At 48.2% G+C, this 23,673-nt stretch overlaps 2 protein-coding genes across 6 annotated transcripts in view; one reads left to right on the forward strand and one right to left on the reverse strand.

Annotated features, from left to right (window-relative positions):
* The window catches only part of Sdccag8 (SHH signaling and ciliogenesis regulator SDCCAG8), a 195,293-nt gene extending 180,398 nt beyond the window's left edge, over nt 1-14,895 (forward strand). Inside the window, exons 18-19 of the mRNA XM_032915108.1 lie at nt 6,398-6,524; nt 14,580-14,895. Coding sequence (XP_032770999.1) covers nt 6,398-6,524; nt 14,580-14,609 — 157 coding nt within the window. The 3' untranslated portion in view covers nt 14,610-14,895. The remainder of the gene's footprint in view (nt 1-6,397; nt 6,525-14,579) is intronic.
* Akt3 (AKT serine/threonine kinase 3) overlaps nt 14,542-23,673 on the reverse strand; it is a 281,481-nt gene continuing 272,349 nt past the window's right edge. For 3 of the 5 annotated variants that reach the window (XM_032915102.1, XM_032915104.1, XM_032915107.1), the window contains one exon: nt 14,542-19,965. In XM_032915102.1, the coding sequence (XP_032770993.1) occupies nt 19,880-19,965 (86 nt within the window). In that variant the 3' untranslated portion in view covers nt 14,542-19,879. The remainder of the gene's footprint in view (nt 19,966-23,673) is intronic. The other 2 variants (XM_032915105.1, XM_032915106.1) reach the window with 1 other exon arrangement.

The raw sequence follows: 23,673 nt of genomic DNA on the forward strand, positions 1-23,673 counted from the left end.
CCCTGCCTTGTGGCTGAGACCATGGCTGTTAGTTCAAGAGAGAGGTGTTTGGCCCAGCACACATGGGTCTCCTATGATCTCCATCTCCATTCTTTGTTGTCATGGAGATTGTTATCCCCTACACACCTGCAATTCCTAGAAATGCCTTGGAAGGAAGCCTGAGCCACTCCAGTGACACAGCATAGGCCGTCGCTGTCCAGAAGGGATGGTCCTACACATGCAAGCCCCAAAGGTCCTCCTGTGCCCTAGCTGCCACACCAGCACCTGCCTGGTGAAAAGGTATGTCCTTCCTCATGGACCAGCCATTCACTGTGAGGACAGAAGGTGCTTCACAGGACAAGGACACAAGTCAGCCACAGTTCCCCAGGTGCCACAAGGTCCCGAGAACACAGTGGACGCCAGTGTCCACACATCGCTGGGATGACATGTGGGCCTAGAGAAGACATACTGAACTAAGTAAGGTCTGTGCTAAGAGCTAGTGGCCCTCCTGATGGAGTGCAGCCTGCGTGTCTGTCCTGTGAACCCTGTCAGAATGCCTTGCTGGAAGGGGCTGCCCTCTACACACATTTCCACAGGCCTCAGATCATGACCGCCTTGTTCTCGTCACCACTGCATAGCTTGTGGAGGAAAGGGCCGCAGCTGTGAAGCCTCCATGGTGAAGCCTCCACGTATCAGAATGACAGGAGATGAGACCTGACACTGGGAAGCAGCTCTGCCCCTTGGAGACAGCAGCAGGCAGGGGTGAGGATTGAGAAAGGCTGGCATCTCCAAAGGCCGAGGCCCTAAGTTTGCCCTGCGAGATCATAGCACAACCAGCCAGCCCATCACTTTGAGCCCATGCCTCAGTGTCCCCATCCTGAAAGTGGGATGGTTGCTCCCACTCAGTGGAATGGCAGAGAGAGCCAAGCAAAGCACATTGCTCTGGGCACTGACTGCTCAGTGAGCGATGGGATGGCGTGTGCCCTTTCAGACCATCGGTTTGCCCTTTTGACTGTTCCTCCGTGTGCCTTTGCAACTGTTTGATTGGTGCTCTGATTCGGCAAAAGCTCATCTCTTCACAGGCAAAGGAGCACCCTCTGACAGCAGGGACCACCTTAGTCCTTGCTGTAGCTTGGCCAGCCTGTGGCGTGGCTGAGAGGTAGTAGACCCTTTAAGTGGTGGGGCTTACTGGAAGAAAGTCAGGTCTCTGGGGCACGAGGGGGAAATGAGACCCTGGCCCTTTGTCTTAGCTAGGGTTTCATTGCTGTGAACAGACACCATGAGGCAACCCTTATATAGGAAAACATTTCATTGTGGCTGGCTCACAGGTTCAGAGGTTCAGTCCATGACCATCACAGCGGGAAGACTTGGTGCTGGAGGAACTGAGAGTTCCACATCTTCATCTGAAGGCGTAGAAGGAGACTGGACGTGTTTTACACGAGGCACAGCTTGAGCACTCAAGACCTCAAAGCCCCACCTCCACAGTGACACACTTCCTTAACAAGGCCACACCTCCTCCGATAAGGCTACACTTCCTACTAGAACCACTCCCTACAGCCAAACATTCAAACACATGAATCTGTGGAGGCCATAGGTATTCAAAAGGCCACCTTCCATTCTCTGTCCCCCAGAGGTTTACAGACATAAAATAATGCAAAGTGCATCTAGTCCAACTTCAGAAGCCCCCATAGTATCTCATAGTCTCAACAATGTTTAAAAGTCTCTAAGAGTCATGCAATCTCTTAACTGCAATGCCCTATAATATCAAAATAAGAAATAAAGAGACAGATGGCGTACCTCCAGTGTGCAGTGGCACAGGATATACATTACCATTCGAAACGCAGGGAGGGGAGCACAGTGAGGAAATACCGGACCGAAGCAAGACCAAAACCCAGCTGACGGACTCCAGACTCTGCATCTGAGGCCTGATGTCTTGTGTCCTCCAGCTCTCCACTCTCTGGTGTCGACTGCCGCACACTTCCTTCCCCTGGGCCCTGTCCACTTCCTGTCAGCAGCTTTCCTTGGCCGGTATCCCATGGCTCTGGCACCTCTAACCCAGGCTTCCCCTTCACACTTTCATGCAACAGACTTCTAGGCCTCCACCTAGGGATGCCCTGGCCACATACCTGGCCTCAGCAGCCTTCCTCACTCGACTCGCAGAGGGAAATTCCATCCTTGATTCTAAAGCCAGAGCCATGTGGCTGAAGGTGCCAAGTCGGCTGCTTGCTGGGCTGAGTCATGGCCGCCTCATTCGATTACATCTTCACCAGCTTTCTGGTTTTCATGTTCTCCTTCACTGCCTAAGCTCGGCTGTCATGGAACTTGCTCTGCAGACCAGGCTGCCTTGAACTCAGAGATCTGCTTGCCTCTGTGCTGGGATTAAAGGAGTGCACCACCATTCCTGGACCTAAGCTTGTCTTCAGTTCCTTTGCACAAGGGAAGCTTAGCTGGGTAGCATATGGCCTGAGGTCACCACTCCCTCTACTCCATTTAATATCTTTAATCTGTTTATCTTCCTGAACATAGGATTTAGCTCTATTCAACTTTCTGGTGACCCTTTTTACCCGGGAACTATACATTTTAAATTTTTCTTAGTGAACCACAGGACAGAATCTATGCTAGGCTGCTTTGAGATTTCATTTGTCAATTTAATCTAAATCTCTTCACATTAGCCTCAGGCAGACTCTTTGGACAGGGCAAAAAGCAGCGATATTCTTCACCAAAATACCACAAGAATGATCTCCAGGCAACATACTAAAGTTCTTCTCTGAAACGTTTTCAGCAAGGTCCCCTTGACACCACCGTCTTCCATGCTTTGACCAGTATGGCCCAGTAAGCCCCACATAATGCATTCCACTGCTTTGCTAATTCAAAATCCACATTCTTCTAAACAAAAGCTTGGTCAGACCCTTCATAGCAATATTCCAGTACCAATAATAACTTCTGTCTTAGTCAGGGTCTCATTGCTGTGTAGAGACAACATGACCAAGGCAACTGTTCTAAAGGACCCATTTCATTGGGGCTGGCTTACAGTTTCAGAGGTTCAGTCCATTACAGCCGTGGCGGGCAGCATGGTGGTGTATGGGTGGTGTATAGGTGGTGTACAGGTGGTGTACAGGTGGTGTACAGGTGGTGTACAGGTGGTGTACAGGTGGTGTACAGGTGGTGTACAGGTGGTGTACAGGTGGTGTACAGGTGGTGTACAGGTGGTGTACAGGTGGTGTACAGGTGGTGTACAGGTGGTGTACAGGTGGTGTATAGGTGGTGTATAGGTGGTGAACAGGCAGACTTGGTGCTTTAGGAGCTGGAAGTTCTGTATCTTTATTTGAAGGCAGCTGAAGGAGACTGGATGTGTTTTATACTGGACACAGCTTGAGCATTTAAGACCTCAAAGCCCAGCCTCCACATTGACACGCTGCCTTTAACTCCTAACAGTGCCACTCCCTAGGGCCAAGCGTTCTAACACATGAGTCTGTGGGGGACCAAGCCTGTTCAAACCACCATACATCTCTGCTTCCTGACTGCCATGAGGGGAGTGGCTTCCATGCTGCAAGCCTGCTCGGTGCTCTGCCTCAAAGCAGGCTAACCTTGATCTGAAACCTGAGAAGCCGCAAGCTAAGACCGGCATCCCTCTTTCCAGTTGTCATGCCAGTCATTTGCCACAGCCAGGCAAACCTGAGTGAGGCAGTGCTGAAGTGCTCACTACAGGCTGGCTGGCTTGGTGAGAGCAACTGCACACTACCTAGATTGACTCCAGGCTCTGCCACAGGCGGACAGGACTTATGCAAGTTAGTTAACCCATCACGCTCAGTTTTCCCATCTGTAAAATAGGAGTGCTGACTCTAAGGCACGTCAGAGGATTATGATTGCATGATCAGTCTGGAGTGATAAGCCCCTGGTGACTGCCAGCAGCTGTCAGTTTAAGTCATCAAAAACCAGATTAGTATAATGACCACTACCAAGATATTTGAAACACAGCTTACGTGTCTACTACAGGTTGTACTAAAGAATCCACTGAGAACAGGCTGGGCAGGCATGTTTCTAAAATGTCTTTTCTTGTCATCCATAATGTGCCTGCCGCCAGAGAGCTTCCATAGAGTGTTTTTCTCAACCGTTCTCCTTGTCTCTAAATTCTGTTTACTTTTTCAGTCGATATGAAGTTGGGGTGGTTTAAGGTACTGAATTTGTGTTTCTTGCTGAATATGGAGTGACAGTGTGGGGCTGTCCCCAGTTCATTAGGGGGCCTATCTTTAAGAGGAGGGAAATCATACCTGAGAGTATCTTCATTGAGTGAGCAATGGTTTGAAACACTAGCCAGGTCCGATGCATGGTGTGCAGCTACAGCCAAGGGGATCGGGGGCACTGAGCCGGTGAGTTGGAGACCAGCCCGTGAAACCGAGAGGCTTGGGGAGAGCAGGGTCTCCTTTCAGTGGGACGGGGATCAGGGTTTGACTCCTTCCAGCTGGGTGCTGCAGCAGGAAGCCAAGCCAGCACTTGGCTTCTCCCAACTCCTATGACGGCTACTCCCAACCCAGGCTTACAGATTACTCAAAAATATCATGGCCCACTTGTTCACAACAGCAGGAAGCCAAAGCTAGCACCTCAATGGGACTTAGTTTAAGGGAAGCCACCTTGGGATCTTACAGCTCAACTGCTAGCCGTGGAAAAACAAAACCGCTGTCAGTAGCCCTGTGGGAACCCCTCCAGGACTCCATCAGAGCAGGGGCTACAAAGAAAGGGGGTACACATATGTGTCAGCAGATTGTCCACACAAGCTTCACGCAGGGAGACTGATCCCCTAGAATGTCCTGTCCTGTGACCAGGTGTCAGGGTAGAGGCATGTGGACATCCGAATGCTATGTTGACTGTGGCATTCCCCAGGGAAACGAGCTTTCTTTCCCCCAGGGCCGAGGAAGGATGTGATACAGACACAGGCAGGAAAGGAGCCATTGCTCAAGTTTGATGGGTCCATGGAGGGCTGGGAGTTTAACTGGGTCCTTGGGTCCTTCCACTCTGCAGTATTTTGGAGGACCATGGAAGCATGGAGAGGGGGCCCTCATGCATGGCGCAGGCTCTGCACTCTTGCTCTCCTCCCTGCACAGTAGCAGCCTGACCTTGGTGTGACTGACAGCAGGGGTCTCACCTGCTTTACAGGCGATGGCAGTGCTGGAACCTTGCAGCATAACTCCAGCCAAGTCAAGTGTTTGCAAAGGAAGGAAACTGTGGCAGGGTAGGCCATGCTTTACAGTTAGTGTGGGGGCCACCTGTGCTGGAGCCCACCAGAAGCCCTACCTGAGAGAGCCTGGAGTGAGGAGGCTCCAGGCCAGCAGCCGCATGCAGGCAGCAGCAGGTGGAGGAACATTTGAAATGTGTGTGCAGTGTCTCCTGTGGCTAGGGGTTGCTCTGCAATGCAGCTCCTGACCTCTGAGGCCACGAAAGACCGCACCTCTCCTTCCAGAGAAGAGCTGCATGGCAGCTACATTCTAAATTTAACCCAAAGCCGTCCTCCCTAGACACATGTGCTAGTGACTGCACGGCTGTCTGTGGGCATACGGAGATAATGGCCGGAGTGAATTAGCGAGTCTGGGGAGGAGGGCCTATCAGCAGAGGGACAAATTTAGGATCTTTGCAGACATCTGGTCCGCAGGCCGCAGCCTGTGACTGGCAGGGATTGATATGGAAAGCCCTTAGTTCAGTGTTTCTGGAGCCTGGGCCATCCATATCCAGGGCTGCAATCTGCCCAGGCCCAGCGCTTCCAGGTGGACATGGAGGATTCCGCCCCTTATCTGTGAGTCTGAGGCACCAGTCTTCCTTCTGTACCCACTGCCCAGTGTTTCTAGTGAAGGCTGTGTTGAGGGGCTGCTCGTTCTCTTGTCAGAAGGGCATCCAGCTTAACAGCGCTGGCCTGTCCGCGGTGGCCCAGAGCTCTGGCTAACTTGTTCACCTGGGCGCTTCCTCCGCTCCAGTTATGGCTTCAGCTCCCCTGTCCCCAGTGGTTTCTGTTTGAAGGCTTTGTCCCCAGCCCTCAGTGGTATAGGAAGGTGCTGGGACTTGAAGAGGAGCTTAGCGGGAGGAGGTTGGGTTATTAGGGGTTTGACCTTGAATGTAGTCCTGAGACACTGGCTTCCTCTCTCCATATCCTATCCTCCTTGAAGTGAGGACTTCCTTTACCACCCATGCCAGTGCAAGGAAAGCTGCCTTGTCACAAACCCAAAGTGCTACAGCTAAGGATTCATAGACTCAGTGCAGTTAGCTGATCATGAGTGGAAATTTAAAGCCACAGTAAGCCATTTCCTCCCCAAGTATTTTGTCATTGCACTGGAATGTCAACACATATAATTGACAGAGCTAACACCTGTCCTCCGTGCTCTCCAAAGCCACCGGCTCTCAGGACCTGTCTCCACCTCCTTCTCTGCAGGCTCAGGCAGCTGGATAAGCATGGTCAGGCCACAGCGCAGCAGCTGGTGCAGCTGCTTAACCGGCAGAATCAGCTTCTCCTGGAGCGACAGAACCTGTCAGAGGAAGTGGACCAGCTGCGAGCCCAGGTAGGGTGGGAAGACGCACTCCGGCCCAAGCCCCAAGGAGCCCCGTGCTGAATGGGAAGGCACACAGGGATCTCTGTGGGCCAGGCTGAGGCCAGCAGGCTGAGGGCAGCCGTGGACGGCGTGAGAACACACACAGAGCCCACTACAGCTCAAGGATAGGGCAGCCCAGTGCAGTGTGGCAACACAGGCACCCTCTCCTTCCCCCCTTCTAGGCTGCAGTGTCATAGCCTAGCTCATAAGCTAGGAGGGAGGGAAGAAGGGAGGGCCTGCCAACTGGTGTATGAAAAAGCATAAACTGAGGTTTGTCTCTCATCAGATTCAAGCACATGTGTCACCCAGGCCTACCAAGGGCAGTCACACCATGCAGGAACATGGGTGGGGAAGACTGGGCAGGAAGAGGAACGGGAGTGGTGAGGCCCAACACGTGCAGGAGGCAGCTGTGAACCGCTCCTAGGATGGGAGGACTTTAACAGTAGATGTGCTAGATGGGAAGGCCTCATGAGAGTAATCAGACGTCCTAGCCCAATTCAGTAGTCCACTGTCTAACACATGCACTCACTCTGTCCAGTTAAGCAAGCCAGCAAGGCTGATCTTATTGTCTCCACTTTACAGATAGGGAAACTGAGGCTCAAACAAGCATATTCAGCTAGCAAATAGGGGCACAGCAAATGGAACCTAAGTCTGACTCCAGAGCCTAGGCTGTCCCCTTTCAGGTTAGATAATGGCAGAAAAGAGCCCAGGTGAGTTGGGCGGGTGGCACAAAACTACTGTTCTCAGCAGCTTCTCTTCACGTCAGAGAGGTTCTGAGGTTTTGGCCCCATCAAGCGATTTGTGGAGATAAGGCTGTGCACATGTGCACAATGGTTAGTGGGGAAGCATCTGGATGTGAAAGGGTGAAAGAGCACTTCTCATCCTCCATTCAAAGGTGACAATCTTGACCTGCCCTGAAACTCAGCCTGTTCATTCCTTCTGTAAATGGCTCCAAGTTCAGTTGAGAAAGATCCAGGTTGGACACTGGGCAGAGTAGTCACACAGTGGTACAAGTATGCACCAGAAGGCTACAGGGTACAGGCCAGCAGGGTCTGACCACACACTGACCATGGTCTGGAATGTGTGTAAACACCCAGATTGTGGTGACCCCTGACACTCCAAGGCACGTCTGGAAGTGGGCCTGGGGGCCTCCATTTACGAGCTGTTGGGGTGATGCATAAAGACGTGAAGAACCTTAGTCTGGAGCTGTAGCCAGAAACAACTCCATTTGAAAACCTTGGCCAAGTCATCCACGTGCTCCTGAGTTTCTGCCCTCACCTTAGCATGGGAATTAAGAGAACGGGGCATGTTAGGGTAGTAGTAGTGTGTTCAGTAGAATCTTAGGGACTTAGTAGCCTGGAGTGCCCCGTACTTGAGGTCAGCCTGTCCCCTTCCTGAGAAGTTCCCACAGGGCCAAGCAGTGACAGTGACAGGACCATCTTGACTGCTCAGTCCTGAGTCCATCTCCTGGCTAAGGAACTTGGTTTTGGTTATAACCCAGGTCCTGGCAGGTCCTAGGAAGATCTGGTGCATCAAAGTCCAAAGTCACCAGAGCCACCTGTGGTGACCGGGTATTGTGACATGTGATGAAGGATTGGATCTATGGTGTGATGAGTTTTGCCTTTGGACTACTCACTGGCCTTCTTTATGGTGCACACAGATCTTAACAGAGAACAGAGATATTTTTAGAAGCCTTTTCCTGAGTTTTAAAAGTCTGAGAATTTCCAGATTCACTGCATTTAAAAGAAAATATTCCAGGGAAAAGTCTTCCTTTGCCAGTGGCAATACAAATGACTTGTCTGTCCCTTGCTCTCTAACACTAGCCTGTCTGGGGCATTTCTGATAGGGCTTTTTATAGTGAAATTCTATCTGGGGTGTTATTTTAAGATGATCAGGATGAAGAAATTTGGCAGAGGTAATGACTTCCTGTTGCAAATGCTGGGAGCAGTTAGAGGTTTTACAAGCTCTTTGCTGGGTCTCTAAACCAGAGTCCACTCTGGTACAAGTGTCACATTGGTCTCCATGTGCTGGCACTTGGTGGCCTTGGACTTCTGGGATTCATTTTTGGCCACAAAATAAACATGAATTGTAAGCTAATTTTTTTTTAAAAAAAGGAATCCTTGAAGCAAGTAAATCAAAGTTTGACTGACTGTATCTGGTTGGAGAAGTGGCTCCTTAGGGCTGCAGAGGGAACGGCTGTGCCCTGACCTGTCTCCAGCTGGACTTGTGGGCATCTGAGGCTTACAGCTGCCTTTGTGTCCAGTGTGGCAATGGTGTGGCTGAAGGCTTCCATTTTCTCAGCCTGGATGAATTAAGCATAATAGCGTAATTTTGCATGTCAAACTCTGAAAAATCTCTGTCTGCTCAGTCCCCGAAAGGAGAGAGTGGGTATTTTCTGACCAGACAGCTGCTGGGGAGCTTAGTCACGTCTTCACATTGGCTCTCTTTCCTCAGCCCTGGCCTGTTCAGAGAGAGCATGGTGGGCTCCAACAGGAAATGCCTTGTTTCTAAGCCTTGATTATTCTAAATGGCTTCTGTTTAGATTTGAGTCACACACAACCTCTTGCCCATGAAGGAAAACTGTCCTGGTTGTGCCTGTGCCAGGGCTACTTCCGGCTGGAGAGCGTACACACCTGCCCTGTGGTAGGAACGTCACCGTCCAGGGTGCAGGGCACTCCTACCTCAGGACTGACTGAAAATGGTGCCTTTAATAACTTCTTGACTCACACTGGGAGGAGCTTTGGAAAAGGGCTTTAGATGGCCCTGCATGGACATGACTATACTGGCTTGGTTTTACCCTGGCAGTAGTAACCCCTAGGTTCTCTAACCGGACTCTGATGTGAGGGCTGGACCAGGCACCTGTTCTCTCTCCTTGCCAAACCTGTCTGAGTCGGGAGGCCAGAGCTGCCATAGTGGTAGTGTGGAGGTAGCTTGTGGGTGAGGCCATGGGTCCCAGGAACTGGGCAAGGCTTGACTGGGCAAAGCTTGGAGCAGTGTTGGGGTCAGAAGCCTAAACCCAAACACTAACATCTGGCCAGGAAGGGTGGGGCCTGCTGGTGAGGAAATTGGATTTCGTTCTTGGAGAGAACGGGTCTGGAAGAGGGAAGAGAATAGAAACGGTCTGTCCATTGGGGGGCTGCTTCTCCCATCAAGACGAGTTTGTTACTTACGGGGTAATGACTGGCTTCAGCTGCCTGGCATCCTGCATAGCTGTCACCCTGAGCAGCCTGCCTGTCCCGTCCTCAGCGTTCAGTCTGGGGAGGGATTCCCTTTGAGCCCCTTCTCATGAATCACTCACAGTTTAGAAAACAGAGTCGGAAGCTGCCGTGTCAGTGGTTAATCAGTTGGCCCTATGACTTTTAAGCATTCTTGGCAGCGAATGTACTTTCTAATTTGATTTAAAGTTGTGCACGGATCCAGCAGCCATATGTGGTTATATTCAAGATCATCGACATTATCTCATTACATCAAAGGACTCATTGAATAGAGTTGAAAATAAGCATGAGAGGCAAATTCTAGGGAGGGGAGGAGAGGCCTGCTTGTGAGTAGAAGCAGACACAGGACTGAGGCTGGCGATGGGCAGCTCATGTGAGGGTGGGCCAGACCCACTGGCTGCTGGGAGGCTGACAGACAAAGTGGGCACCTAGAGGCGGCCACCCTTATCTGCCCTTCCTGGAGCTCAGGGGCTTTGCCTGGCTGACTTCAGGGCCCACACACAGTTAACTACCTGTAAGACAGATGGCGTCTGATGAATGGAACAGAAAATACACCAAATAAAATAATTCACAAAGCCTCTTCCTGAACCAGGATTTTTTGGAAAGAATTCTAAATATATGAAAACAAACAATTTGATTTCAACCAAATTGTTGCTTTTTTGTTTTTATCCTGATTTTCACCCGAATTGTCAGTCTCAAAAATAAACACTGATACATTCCCAGAAAATATTTTTCAAATAAAAACTGACTCTGTTAAAGTTTGCCCTGATTCTTTCAAAACTGTGTACAAGACACTGTCAACCAAAGTGACTTGCATATTTTTTTAAATCAACTTGAACATATGCAGCTACGATGTCATTAACTCCCTGCTGCTGGGTGTTTTAGAGAATGACATAAGACCCTGGGCTGCGTTTTTAACATAATCACGGGGAAGTCAGGGAGCCGTCCCCACGCAGCTGAACCAGCACAGTCAGCCTAGCTGTTCATCTGGGCGCCCTGATTGTCACTAATACTGAAAGCCTCGCTAGACTCCATCTAAGAGGCCTGCTCTCAGAGCTCCCTTTGTCCAAGAATGTATACTTCCACAATGGGAATAGTGGGTGGAAGATGTTGAATTTTTTTATATTGCTTCAGATGCATTTGCTCCTCTTCCTGCTTTCTGAGTTAAAACATTATATTTTGCGATATAAATTCACAATCAAGTTTTTAAAGGGAGCTAAATATTTTAATCCAATTAGACAAGTGAACAAAACACTGAATATTGCATGCAGTGGAGATAAGTGGTTCTTGCCTTTAAAAGACTGCAGTTCCGTCACATTACAACCCCAGATGCCAGTGTTGGTTTCATTTTTTAACGCTTTCAAACACAAGGCAGCCAGAGGCTCCACTCTGCTGTTGGTGACGCTGTCTGTCCTTTGGGAATTCTTAAAATTTATTTCCCATGGAAATATAATTCACATAAAACAGATACCTACCTCTGTGCAGACAAAGTGCTTGGGAACCAAAATAATGCTACTTGACCCTGGAGCTCTGTGGTGGTGAGCTGCACTTAGACAGCACTTTGCAGGTGTCTCTGGCCTGCACAGAGCTGCCCCCATCACATGAAGTCCTGCTCTGTCTGTGGACAGCCTCTCCACCCTTTCTACCTTTTCCTGGCTCTGGCTTCTGTAGAGGCAGTGGAGCCGGCCCATCCCTGGAAGGGAACCTCAGCTGTCTTCCAAAGCTCAGACAGGTGGCCAGCAAGGAGTCCGCGCTGGGCTATGGTGACTTGTGATTTCCCGCCTTGCTTCATAGCTGACAGTGGTCAGAACCTTGGTATGGGCCTACGTTGGGAGGCTGCTCAGGGTTGGGGGAGGGGCACTGCTGAGCTTGGTAGTAGTTCCACTTGCTAAACTGATGTCCTTCAGAGCCCACTCTGTCTGTAGCACACAGACAGGATGCTCCTATCCTCCCTATCTGGGTTAGTCATCCTAGGTTGTCTCCTATCTTGCCCTTTTTAATGCTCAGTTCATGGATGTACCACAGCAGGCCTTGAGGATCCCGGTACGATCCGTACTTGGAACTCACATGCTCTACATCTTAAGTACAAGTCAGGTCCCATTTGGAGCCCAGTCCAGGTGCTGCTAAATTTTGTAGAATCACTATCAATATCACAGCAGGATTATGGGGCCACTGGGGAGAAGTCATTTCACATTCTCTCAGGCAGATGAATGATAGAGCCCAAGAAAGGAGTGACGTATGGGAAAATGGAGTAGCACCAGAAGGGAAGGCAAGCCATAGAGAGCATCCGAGGGCTTAAGTGTACCTGTCACCTCAGAACAAGCTTGGAAGGACCACTGAGAAAGTCCCTGCCAGGGATGTATAGGAACAGTGTTTGGGGACCTCACCACATGGGATAAGGTACACAGAGAGAGCCAGGAAGAGTGTTGACTTGAGGGACTGTAGGACTAAAGGGCAGAGAGGCCTGAGAGAGGTCATTAGGAGGCTGAGGTGAGACCACACAGCAAGAAGTCTGACCTCAGTGGAAAGGAAAAGAAACAGGAAATGGCAGTCCAGACTAAAGAATCTAACCCAGTGGTAAGAAGGGCTGGGTACCCTAAAGCATTGTCAGCTGGACAACACCTGGGGTCACCCCATACATCTCGCTTCTTAAAAGGCCAAGTTTAAAATAAATTTCAGAAATAAATTGAGCACAAAACCCAAGGTTTGGGGAGAAGGCTATGGTAGAAGGTAGAAGTAACAAGCACGAGGGGCAGCTACATGGAGCTGTACCTCAGAAACAAGGGGAATCCCTCTACTCTCAGGGCAATCACGGATTCAGGACCCCACACAACAGGGGTTATGGTGACAGGTGAGGACTGAATGGGGAGAGAGCAGTCAAACGCTCCAGCTGAAGCTCTGAGCTGAGAACATTGCCTAGGCATTCGCCTTCTCTCCTAGACTGAGGCCTCAGTGGCTGTTGTGTTGAGGACAGAGATACACATCAGTAACACCCCTGACACATGACTGCGGATAAGTCAGACTATGATAGTAACTCACATTTTTGTGTCTATGGATAACTGTGGAAAGATCAGGTGGCACTAAAAATGTCACTCTAGTGGACAGGGTGGCAGAGACACAAACCAGAGTACAAGACTTGAAGGGGATATGCAGTGCCTACCCAAAGCAAGGCCTACTCCTGACTGGAGAGGGCAGCACTTGCTCCATGAGCATGTGATTCACGTGTTCCTGTTTTCCCTCACATTCTCTCATCCCAGAGGTTGTCCCCAGTCAGAAGAGCAGGGAAGGCGTTAATAGGGAGCCCAGCGATACCACTTTCCTAGATGGCCTTGGGATCACAGGCACTCAGAGACTCACTGAGTAATACACTTCTGGGTTAAGAAAAATCCTGCTGCAAAGCTCCATTCTCCTTCAGGGGCCTCACTCTGAAGTGAGGAGGGATTTTCTGCCCAAGCTCACTTACTCTGACTTTGGAGATACGCTGGCCATGGTCTGTGCTGCTGCTAGTTCAGCCACTTATTCTCTTGCTTTAGAAGCCCATGTGTGGGGACCCAGGATACCAGGCAGCCAGTCTCGCCTGGCTATCCTCAGAGAACTAGGGGGTGGGGACGGAGATGGGGGTGGGGGGGTGTATCCCAACTAGTCACTTTCAGAACCAGTATCAGCTTGCTCAGTGTAGGGTGGCATCAATGTTAAAGGGGAACCTCTATCTGCTGATTAAATTGATCACAGGCTTTGGTGACTGACAGATGTCCCAGACCCTCTCTGGAAGACGGTGAGAATGGAGCAGCTCTGGGCTCTGAAAAGCTCCTCATTGCTAACCTCACGCTGTCCTGCTTTGCCTTTTGCCACAGTCCCACCTCCATTCCCTGTGAGAAACCAGTCTGCTCACATAACAGTTCATTAAAATTCACCACCATGCTCCTCACACATGGTAACATCTACCTGAAATGCACACAGGACCTTTTCCAAAGGAGGAAAACAAGAAAAAGAAAAAGCATTTCCAACATGTCCCACTCTTCCAACTTAGAAATCCCTACCAGGGAATCATAGATTGTACCGGGCAGCGGAATTCTTCCTTGGACCCTAGCTCTAGTCACAAGGCTGGGGGGGGGGCGCCTGGCCCTGCTCTACCATCCTGGCCCAGTGGAAAGTGCAGTTTTGGGGCTACCACAGACAGCTCTCCTCAGACTTTCAGAGTACTGCAGCTGGTCATCCTCCACTGCAGAACTAGGAGACGATCTGATGCACCTAGTGGGCATGTGTGCAATGTATACTCACCAGGCTACAGTGGTCAACACTTTTCTTACCCTGGACTCTTCCCCTACCAACAAGTGCAACGTCTTAGAGATGAGAGACTTTCACCTTTGTGAAAATGTAAAAGCCCATGTATACATGTTACATGAAACTGCAGGGAACACTCATTTTGTGTTACTCGTGCCATCTAACTGTTCCCACTTCTGCCCACTGTAATGTCAGATTAGTTTCCTAACAAATAATTCAGGCACTGTCATGATGCCTGTGTTCCTGGGTAGAAGCGCACACAGGTCTGGGGTGCAGACTGCTCTCAGAAGGAAAGCCTTACAAGGATAGAGCTTGATACCCATATACCGAAAGGGCTTTCTTCGGTCTCTGGTAGCAGGGAGTAAGGCACAGATTTTCAATACAGTTGGCTACGCATATTTTCACATTTTTAGCACCAGAAACCCTTTCTCCAAAGCTTCAGTGATACAGCTGACCAAACCAGCAAATGAGAAAACAAATACCCAGGATCTATTTAAACTTACTTTTTATTATCATTTTTTTCCAGTTACCCAGCATGCCACAATCTGATTGCTGACCTGGATGAAACAGAGTGAAATAAATGATTTACAAAGAGATATTTACATTCATCTGATTTGTACTTAATGTGCACAGTGCACCGAAACCTCCCCAGGGAGACACCACCAGGGACTGCAGGGGGGCTGGTCCTCATGCCATGGCCTGTCCCTGTGCTACAGACAGGGAGTGCTTCAGCGTCAACTGGCTAGGGCTAGTCGGGAGTGTGTGCTCAGAACAGCTTCAAGTCACTGATTTCCCTTGTCTCTAAAGTATGCACAGGGATTAATAAAAAGTCTTTCTAAAGACTTGAGTTGTTCTGTTTCCTTTTCATTTTGTAGCAATGACAAAACACACCAAAAGGCACATGTTTGAAGTCAGCCAAAGTGTACTGAAGACCACCTCTCCTCCTGCCGGTCACCATCCCCCCCCCCATGTCTGCCAGTAGCCAGCATCCAGCATTTCCCACTGAACTGTGTGCACTCAGGAAGCACTCTGCATTATTTTCCCATTCTCTAAACAACACAAAGCAAACCCCTCCCCCCTCCCCCAAAAAAGGCATCTTTGGCTCGATGGTGTCAGATTTTTGTCTTCAATAGCAGTACTTGAGAGGAGCCTAAAAACAAATGTATGTGAAATTAGAAAATTTACTTAACAGTATATCAAATATCTGTACACAGATCATATTCTTAGTCTAAAATAGTATTTCTACTATACAGTCAAGCCCTCAAATGCTTTAAAGGAACACAAATGGACACTGGAAGGTCTGGGGTGTAGCTCGGTGGCAGGGCACTTGCCCAGCATGTGAGGCCCCGGGTCCTCTCCCGGCTCCACAAAACAAACGAAGACAAAAACAAAAAACAAAAGCGACCAGACAGACAGGAATAGAGCCTGGATGCTGAGATGGTCACGGTGTTTGAGGGGGGGATGAAACACTGGGGGCAAGGCTGCATGGGACACCTCACCTCTCCCTGCCAGCAGCCCAGCAGCCCAGGGCGCTCAGCTGAGGCCTGGTGTCCACATGCTCAGCCTGCCCTTCACAAACATGCAGCTTAGGCCATGGAGGTGGTGGTAGCAGGACGGTGCATGGGCCATCCTCATCTCTGGGGCATGTCAAAGGTGCAAGCCTCGAACAGCAGAACTTCTATTCTGAGAAGTTTCTGGTTCATCAAATGTGCTAGCCATAAAGCTGTCACATATTTTAACTGTCCTCAATTCTGTTTTATGTATTTATACCATGAATAAATTATACAATATTCTAAAAATAGCACCTTTAAAGAGTTGTAGAGGTCACTTTATTTCAGCCTCATGGATCTGCCAACCCCAGTTGATTTTGAGGACAGCACATGTAAGAATGCCTCCAGATTTGGCTGTGAGAAATACACATGCATGCCTGACTAACTGGTCCCAAAAGTCACTCCTCTCCCTGTTGAATTCACAAGAGCAAAGCCAAGTTCTACAGTTGTAGCTTATGAGGTAAAATCAGAAATACACCCCATCCAAAACAATGTAATCCAGACATTCTGGCCATCGATTACTCATGTCTACGTTATAAACTGACATGAAGGGTTAAAGATACACTTGCAAGGAAGTGTCTGGAGCTGTGTGTTATCAGGAAGACATTAGTGACAAGCTGCATTCCTTGAGAATTTGGGGCCCACACCATTTCTTATCAAGACCTTTAGGGTCTGCAATCTACTCTTTTTCTGGCATCCTAGTAGATGTGCCTTAAAATCTGCTGCTGGTGGCCAGGGACTGCACTCCTAGCCCTTCATCAGTTGCTACAAGCACGCTATTGGCATTTTGGTCAAGGGAAAACACCCCGTCTGTGTTTTATCTATTTACCTCTTTTCCTGTCACACCTTTATACAGGGCTGGTTAATAACAGCTGGGGCTATAATCCTTTTTCCAGAAAAGAACGAAATTTAGTTTTCTGAAGTTACAGAGCCATATCCAACAACAACAAACAGAGAAGTAGCGGATTGACACAGGGCTTTATTTAAGCTGTCTGTACGAAGGAAGTCATGTGTGTCCCTGTCAGAGTGTGAGATACCGAGGGTGTACAGTGTACAAAATCAGGTTCTTGGTAGTTACTTCACACCCTGTGGTCATAAATGTAAGGACACGAACATCTGTAGTGTAGCCAGCCGTGACAGTGATGACAGCATCCGGGTTCGTAGCTGTGTCTGCTTCAAACCCTTAACCAGATGACCAGATCTTGTATGGATCTAGCAGAAGAACTAGAAAGTCAAAATATGCCACAGACTACGAATCTACAGGGAGGTGACTCGGTGACCAATCCAGAGGTTTCCTTTTTATTTAAATAAATACTTTACACTTCATGCTTGCCTGTAATGCAGTACCAGGAGCAAGCTCAGGGAATTGTGATGTAGACAGTACAGACGGTAGCAGCAAAGTGTGTACACTGAGGTGTGCTGGAGACCCTGCAGTTAGTGAGGGAAAGAGAAGCATGTGGCCCCTGCAAGAAGTCAGCTCTGAGAAGCTGGAGGTCAGGTGGGAAATGGAAACAATACTGGAATAATCTATGTCATTAATGTGGAGAGCAAAGCTGTGAGAATGCTGGCAGCAGTCTGAGCACAAGTGGCTAGTTTCCTCCCAGACAGCCCTGCATGGTGACAAGAGGTCAAGGTGGAGCTGGTAGGAGCTGGAATCACAAAGCCAGAGCCGCATCCAGACATGATGATGCCTGGTTTCAGGCCATTTCAACTGCCAGAACCCTAAGCTGTAGGCCTAGGCAACTTAAGATTTCAGAGCCTCCTCCCCACCTCTCTGCTCTACTCCTGCCCTTTAACTGACATCTGGTGGAAGGTGCAAGGAGAGAACTCTTGAAACCAAAGCCAAGAATGCACCTGCTGTGACACTCGGGGAGTTAGGGATGGGATGAGCAATCCCTTGAAAGGCTGGGGACCAAGGGCCAGGTGTGAGGAGTGGCCAGCCTGAGGCATTGTCAATGTCCCCTCATTAATCTTCACCAAGTATCCTTGGCCAAGGTCATGAAATTCCCTTAAGACTTGGGAGGAGACAGAAGCAGCCGTGTGCTTAGTGTACAGTGTCTGCTCCTTCTGAAGGATAATGCTCTGAACATCAGCCGGGCCCGGCTTGCTTTTCTTCCTCTCCTACTTCTTTCTTCCAGAATGGATGCAAGGTAACTTAAAGGACATACCATCTAATCTACTTTCTTGTCAGTGTGAAACATTCAACATACTTCTATGTAGGAAAAAAGACTGCCGATGTAAGACTGTATACCTGTCTAACTTCCTACTTCCCACTAAGGGTAAACTCACCCAGGTAGAAACATGAAAAATGAGGACAAAATCTATGTCTGAGTCAGTCTTAGCTGCCTTAGTAAAATGCCCTTTACACCCCAGCGGTCCCAGCGGTCCCAGCGGCCAGCCACCGCCAGCAGCGGCTCTGCTTCCCTAAGTCCGAGCCCAGAGGCCAAGACATCTGCATGAGAGCATGACTTCCTACGCAAACCCACAATGCAGTAACACTGCTAGGTCACACTGTCGTCTTCCATTTGGGAGCTGCCAGTCAGTAGCTGGAATCCATTTCCGTAATCACTCCTTGGAGCAGCAGTTGCCCTCTTGCTTGCTGCAAGAAAGGCTTTGATCCTTGGACTTCATAGTCTGCTTTGGAAAGTGTCAGCTCCTAGCACCAAAGGGTTTAATCTGAAGATCATCATTAATGAAGGAGAAAGATGAGGTTTGCATACATGTCCCCTCTCAGTGAGAAATGTTTGGGTTGGGAGACATGAGTATGTACAGAAAAATAAAAGCTAGAGGTGTTTTGTTTTGTTGTTTTCCCTGATGGCTTGATTCAGTAATGAATGTACCTTGATAAGAATAAACACATCACCTTCTTCTTATCCTTTCCTTGCCACTGTGTGAATGGTTGTGATGTGTTCACTTTGCTGAGGAGAGTGCATTTCTCATCGTCACTGGGTCTCCGCTCTCTCCATTACTTTATGCTAGGCTATACTCTCACATCCACTTGCTCTACCAACCCCTTGGCATTGGGTATTGGGATTTTCTCATTTCAGCTCCAAGGGGTCAAATTACAGCATCCCCTCTCCCAAAGACTCTAACCAGATTCTAACCACAGATACAATCCCAGAGCCTTACCATTTCTTCTTACCTAGGAGAAAAGTGCATGATTCTAATGGGTGTGTACATTCCTTGCACATGGGTGGAAAGAAACCGCAGGCAATGACCTGTGAATTGGAGCTGCGAATTGGAGCTGCGCTTGCTAACATGACAACACAATTCTTACCACTAAAAAATAAATACTACCGTAATAGAAACAAAACCATAAAGGACATTCAAAGTTTTAACATCTGAGAAAAAGCTAATTCACCTATAACTGAAAGTAACAACTTCAAAACTGGTAAGGCAAACACCCGTCCACCTTGGTGTATGGATTTTGGTGACAGCAGGATCACTGTACTGTCTACATTCTTCAGCCATCAGAGGTGATAAATGTCAAGAAAGGGAAAAGGTTGCCAAGCCCAGGGGAAATGCTCTCTGGTACAAAGTAGACCCTAAGCCTTTCTAGGCGACTCTGCACCTTCAGTGCTTGGTTGAACGGTCTCCGTCTGCCCTTGAAATCTGGGTGTCCATGGGTGGCACTGGGCTTCCTCCACAATATCCAGCAGGAATTAAAAAGCTATGTGTATCTCAAATCGGCCCTTCAGTCCTCTCAATGTTTCCTAAGGATTTCCAGCCAAATGTCAGTGATACACACTTCATGTGCTGGTCAGACATGCGCTGCTAAACTGTTACATACACACACCACCACCCTTTAACAACTGCTTGTTCAGAAATAGAAACTAAATCTTCTTAGTCTAATTAGTTCTTGATTTATCTCCTAGAGAGTTAACAATGTACCTAGAATCAGTGTATCTCATATAGCCTTCACTGCTAGGGAAAACCAAAAACCAAAAGAAGATGACACTTGATGCACAAATGAACAATGGGCCCATGACTCCCAAAGGTTGTAAAATTACTTCTGAAAGTTGTATAATAGTAAGACAGTAGCAGCAACAGCATGAGACCTTAGACTGAGATACAATTTCATGCAAAAACAAAACTGGAGTGTCTGTGTCTATGGTTTCATGTGGGTGAGAGGTGGTGAGGGTGAAGACCCTTGGCTGGTCAGGGATGTCAGAAGGTGCCCCTGCTAACTGTAAGAGCGAGGACTGGTGGAGATGTCCAGGAATCATTCTCAGTGGCAAAATCTAAGATGACAGTGTAGAGACAGACTGAAAGGAACTTATTCCCGTCCGCTTGCAGAGTAGGAGAACTGAGGGAAGTGTGGCCGCCGCTCATTATCCATGCAGTCCATGCCGTCGTCGTCATCTGTGGGCAGCAAACAGCGCTGTCATTCAGGTTTCTACTGTTCCTCTGCCTACACACTCAAAGACGTCTCATCAACTTCTCCGTAAAACTGAGTTTAAAAAACTATGATTTCTATATACACATGGTCTACCGAGAAATAATATTATAAAATCATCTCTAAGACATCAAAATTTCAAGATTAATTAATTATAGGAAAAACATTACTGAACAAAATCAGAATTCTACTTTCAAGGATATGGCATTTCAGGAAAGCATAACGTTCTAAATTCTAAGTCACTGAATTCTACAGAATCCATGAGGTCTCCAAAGTGCTTGTAGTTTTTCTTTCTGGTGACCTAGGTCTGACTGCAAACTAATCTTCTTCAGCAATATCAGTCAATATTTACTAGTGATTAACTCACTATTCTCTATTTTCTTGTAGTAAAACTTTAACTAGAATAAAGAGGACAAGAAAAAAAGATGAAAAACGAAGGAGCGGATTTCGAGTTTTGGTTCGTCAGGAAAACAACAATGTGCAAGCTGAGGGTGGGGCAGTGTATATGAATCCCTCTTTTATCTGCTTGTCCTGTATGTGCAGAGCTACAAAGAACCAAGCCTCTTCCTCCCTAAGTGTTCTGGTGGGAATCCACAATTACAAAGCTCTTCCTAGGTCAGGCACTAGAAAGCGCCAGCTACAACACCCCTGCTCATCTCCAAGGTCCACTGCACACCATCCTGCAATCAAGATAAACTGTTCAGTACAACCTCCTAAAACATGATTTGTTTTTACTTTGTGTGTGTGTGTGTGTGTGTGTGTGTGTGTGAGAGAGAGAGAGAGAGAGAGAGAGAGAGAAGTGTGTGTGTGTGTGTGTGTGTGTGTGTGAGAGAGAGAGAGAGAGGGGGTGTGTGTGTGTGTGTGTGTGTGTGTGTGTGTGTGAGTGTGAGAGAGAGAGTGTGTGTGTGTGTGAGAGAGAGAGAGAGAGAGAGAGAGTGTGTGTGTGGGTGTGTGTGTGGGTGTGAGAGAGAGATTTGTGTGTGTGTGAGAGAGAGAGAGAGAGAGAGGTGTGTGTGTGTGTGTGTGTGTAGAGAGAGAGAGAGAGAGAGTGTGTCTGTGTGTGTGTGAGAGAGAGAGGTGTGTGTGTGTGTGTATGAGAGAGAGAGAGAGAGAGAGAGAGAGAGAGAGAGAGAGAGAGAGAGAGAGAGAGAGGCAGGCGGAGGGGGCAGATGGGTATGTGTTTACTGTAAACCCATGAGTGCAAGTGCCCTCCGAGTCTGGAGGAGGCCTCAGGTCACCCGGACGCTGGTCCCACAGGACACTTACAGACTTGATATAAGCTACAGTCATTTGGGAAGAGGGAACCTCCAATTGAGAAAATGCCTCTATCAGGCTGCACTGTAGGCAAGTCTGCAAGGGTGTTTTCTTGATTACTGATTTATATAAGAAGGTCCACCACACTCTGGGTGTCATCACCCTGGGTACATACAGGCCTGGATTATATAACAAGGCAAGCTGAGCGAGCCATGGGGAGTTGTCCAGTAAGCACGCTCTGCATCAGCTCCTGCCTCCAGGTTCCTGCCTTAAGCTCCTAACTTCCTTTGATGATGGACTGTGATCAGGACATTGTAAACTAAATTCTCCCCAGGTTACTTCTCACCATGGTGTATAACCACAGCAATATAAACAAATGAAAGCACCTTGGAACTAGAGTTACACGTTATGAGCCCCATGACATAGGCCAGGAACTGAACTAAGGTCCCTATAAGACAGCAGCTGTTCTTAATTCCTAAGCCATCGTCTCTCTCTAGCCTTACAATTTTTTTTTCCAAGCCAAATATTTCCATTTCCTTAACTCCATTAAAAGAGGTAGTTCCATTCTTTTTGTTTTCTAGGCTCTTCTGGAAGCATTAATTTCATGAACAGAAACTATATGCACCCGATAAAAGGCTTTGCTTTCATCCAAAAAATGACTTTTTAAATTCTTTTCCATATTCTCTTCTTAATGCGCAGGGACCTCAGCGCCAGACTGAATTAGCATTCCCTAACGCTTTCAGCTCAAATGCACCAGAACCTACGCTGGAGTGGCAGAAACACTCCGTGTACAGTCACACAGGACACCACACATCCCCTCTTAAACAGACCGCTCCTGTCAGCAGCTGAGCAGCAATCCTAGGTAGTGCTGAGGCAGACGGAAACATCTGTCTCCTGAGAAGACATGGGCTCAGAACTAAGGCAATGGCAATGTTTGAAAGCTGGGATGGGTTTGAGGCATTCACCATTGAATCACACAGCATAAAAGCTCTATAGAAAAGTCCGTTGAAGTAGTAATGTTCTAATTCTGACATATGTCAATCACCTCTCAGAAACAGTGTTCCCAAGGAAAAGCTTTGTTTGTCTATTTCTGCACTCAAACTTACAGCACATCCACATCCTATGTGTAATAAGGCTCTGTGTGTTCTCTATCCCAGAGACGACAGGGACTGCTCTGGCTCCTGGCTGTAACCAGACCTTGTCCTAGGCCTAGAGGGCTTTACATGGCAGGTTGGTCTTGCCTTAGAGAGAGAGGGTGAATTTGTGGGTGTCTCCAGAGACGGAAGACAGCCTCCCTCCACTGTCCTGTCAGTAACACTCACCGAAATTCTGAACAGGAAGAAATCTCTGAAGTCCACACAGGCCTATCTTTCCTCAAAGTCACCCACTTCAGCTCTTGACTACTCCCTCAGGGTTGGTTACAAGGGGGCTTGTTCTTTGACTATGTCCAATTGAGGGCAGCAGCTCCCTGGGTGGTCCTCTGGAGGACCATGCAGGTACAATGACAGCAGTCATGAATATAAGCACATTTACAGACTACAGCTCTGTGTTTGAATCTCTGCATCCCCATAGTCCCCAGTGCCTGCTTTTCTCAGAACATTTAACAAATGTAATTAGACAGTACCAAAAGTGATCAGATCTCTCTCAAAGAAATTTTCCTTTTCTGTGAGAGGAAAGCATGGGGCCATTGATGGATGTAATGAAAGACAACACATTCTAAAATCTGTTCAATTAATTAACACCAGTTAGGACAATCTGGCACATTGCTGCAGCTGTTTGCAGAAAATGGAACATTTTGCTTTCTTTCTTAACTGCTGATTTATTCTTTTAAAAATAATTTTAAATTGTTGATTTATAAACCAAGGTGGCAACTAGGGAGACAACTGCTGACAAACGGCATCCTGTGGACTTTGGAGCCAAATCTTGGTGCCTGAGTTGTGAGTAGCAGTGGTTTCAAGGCTACCAAAAAAACCTACCTACCTCTGTATAGCAGTGCTTTGTTGTCTCTTTTCTCTTCCCACAGGGGAAAGTTAGAATCCATGAACTGCCAAAGCAACAGCCTTTCCCTCGGTCCTCAGAACCAAGAACTGTAAGCACTAGTCACTGGGACTGCTCCCCTTCAACAGAAGCCAGGGCAGAGTGAGGCTTAACCACCCTTTCGCTTGCCTTTCCATCCAAGAGATCCTGAACCAGGAGAGAGGAGCCTGACCTCTAGACTCTCCTTAATTCTAGTCTGTGGCATGCCCTGTCAGGCATATGCCAGACTGCTTGGACCCTTGCTGCTGTACTGTCTAGAACCCAGGAGCAGAGCAAGGTAATACTTCTCATGTCCACAGAAGTCAGATTCCCACGGGCTACTAGCACCTACTTTGGAAACTGTGCTAACCTAAGGGCTTGCTGTACAGCCCCTGTGTAACTAC

The sequence above is a fragment of the Rattus rattus genome, chromosome 10 (assembly GCF_011064425.1).
Source record: "Rattus rattus isolate New Zealand chromosome 10, Rrattus_CSIRO_v1, whole genome shotgun sequence".
NCBI classification, from domain to species: domain Eukaryota; kingdom Metazoa; phylum Chordata; class Mammalia; order Rodentia; family Muridae; genus Rattus; species Rattus rattus.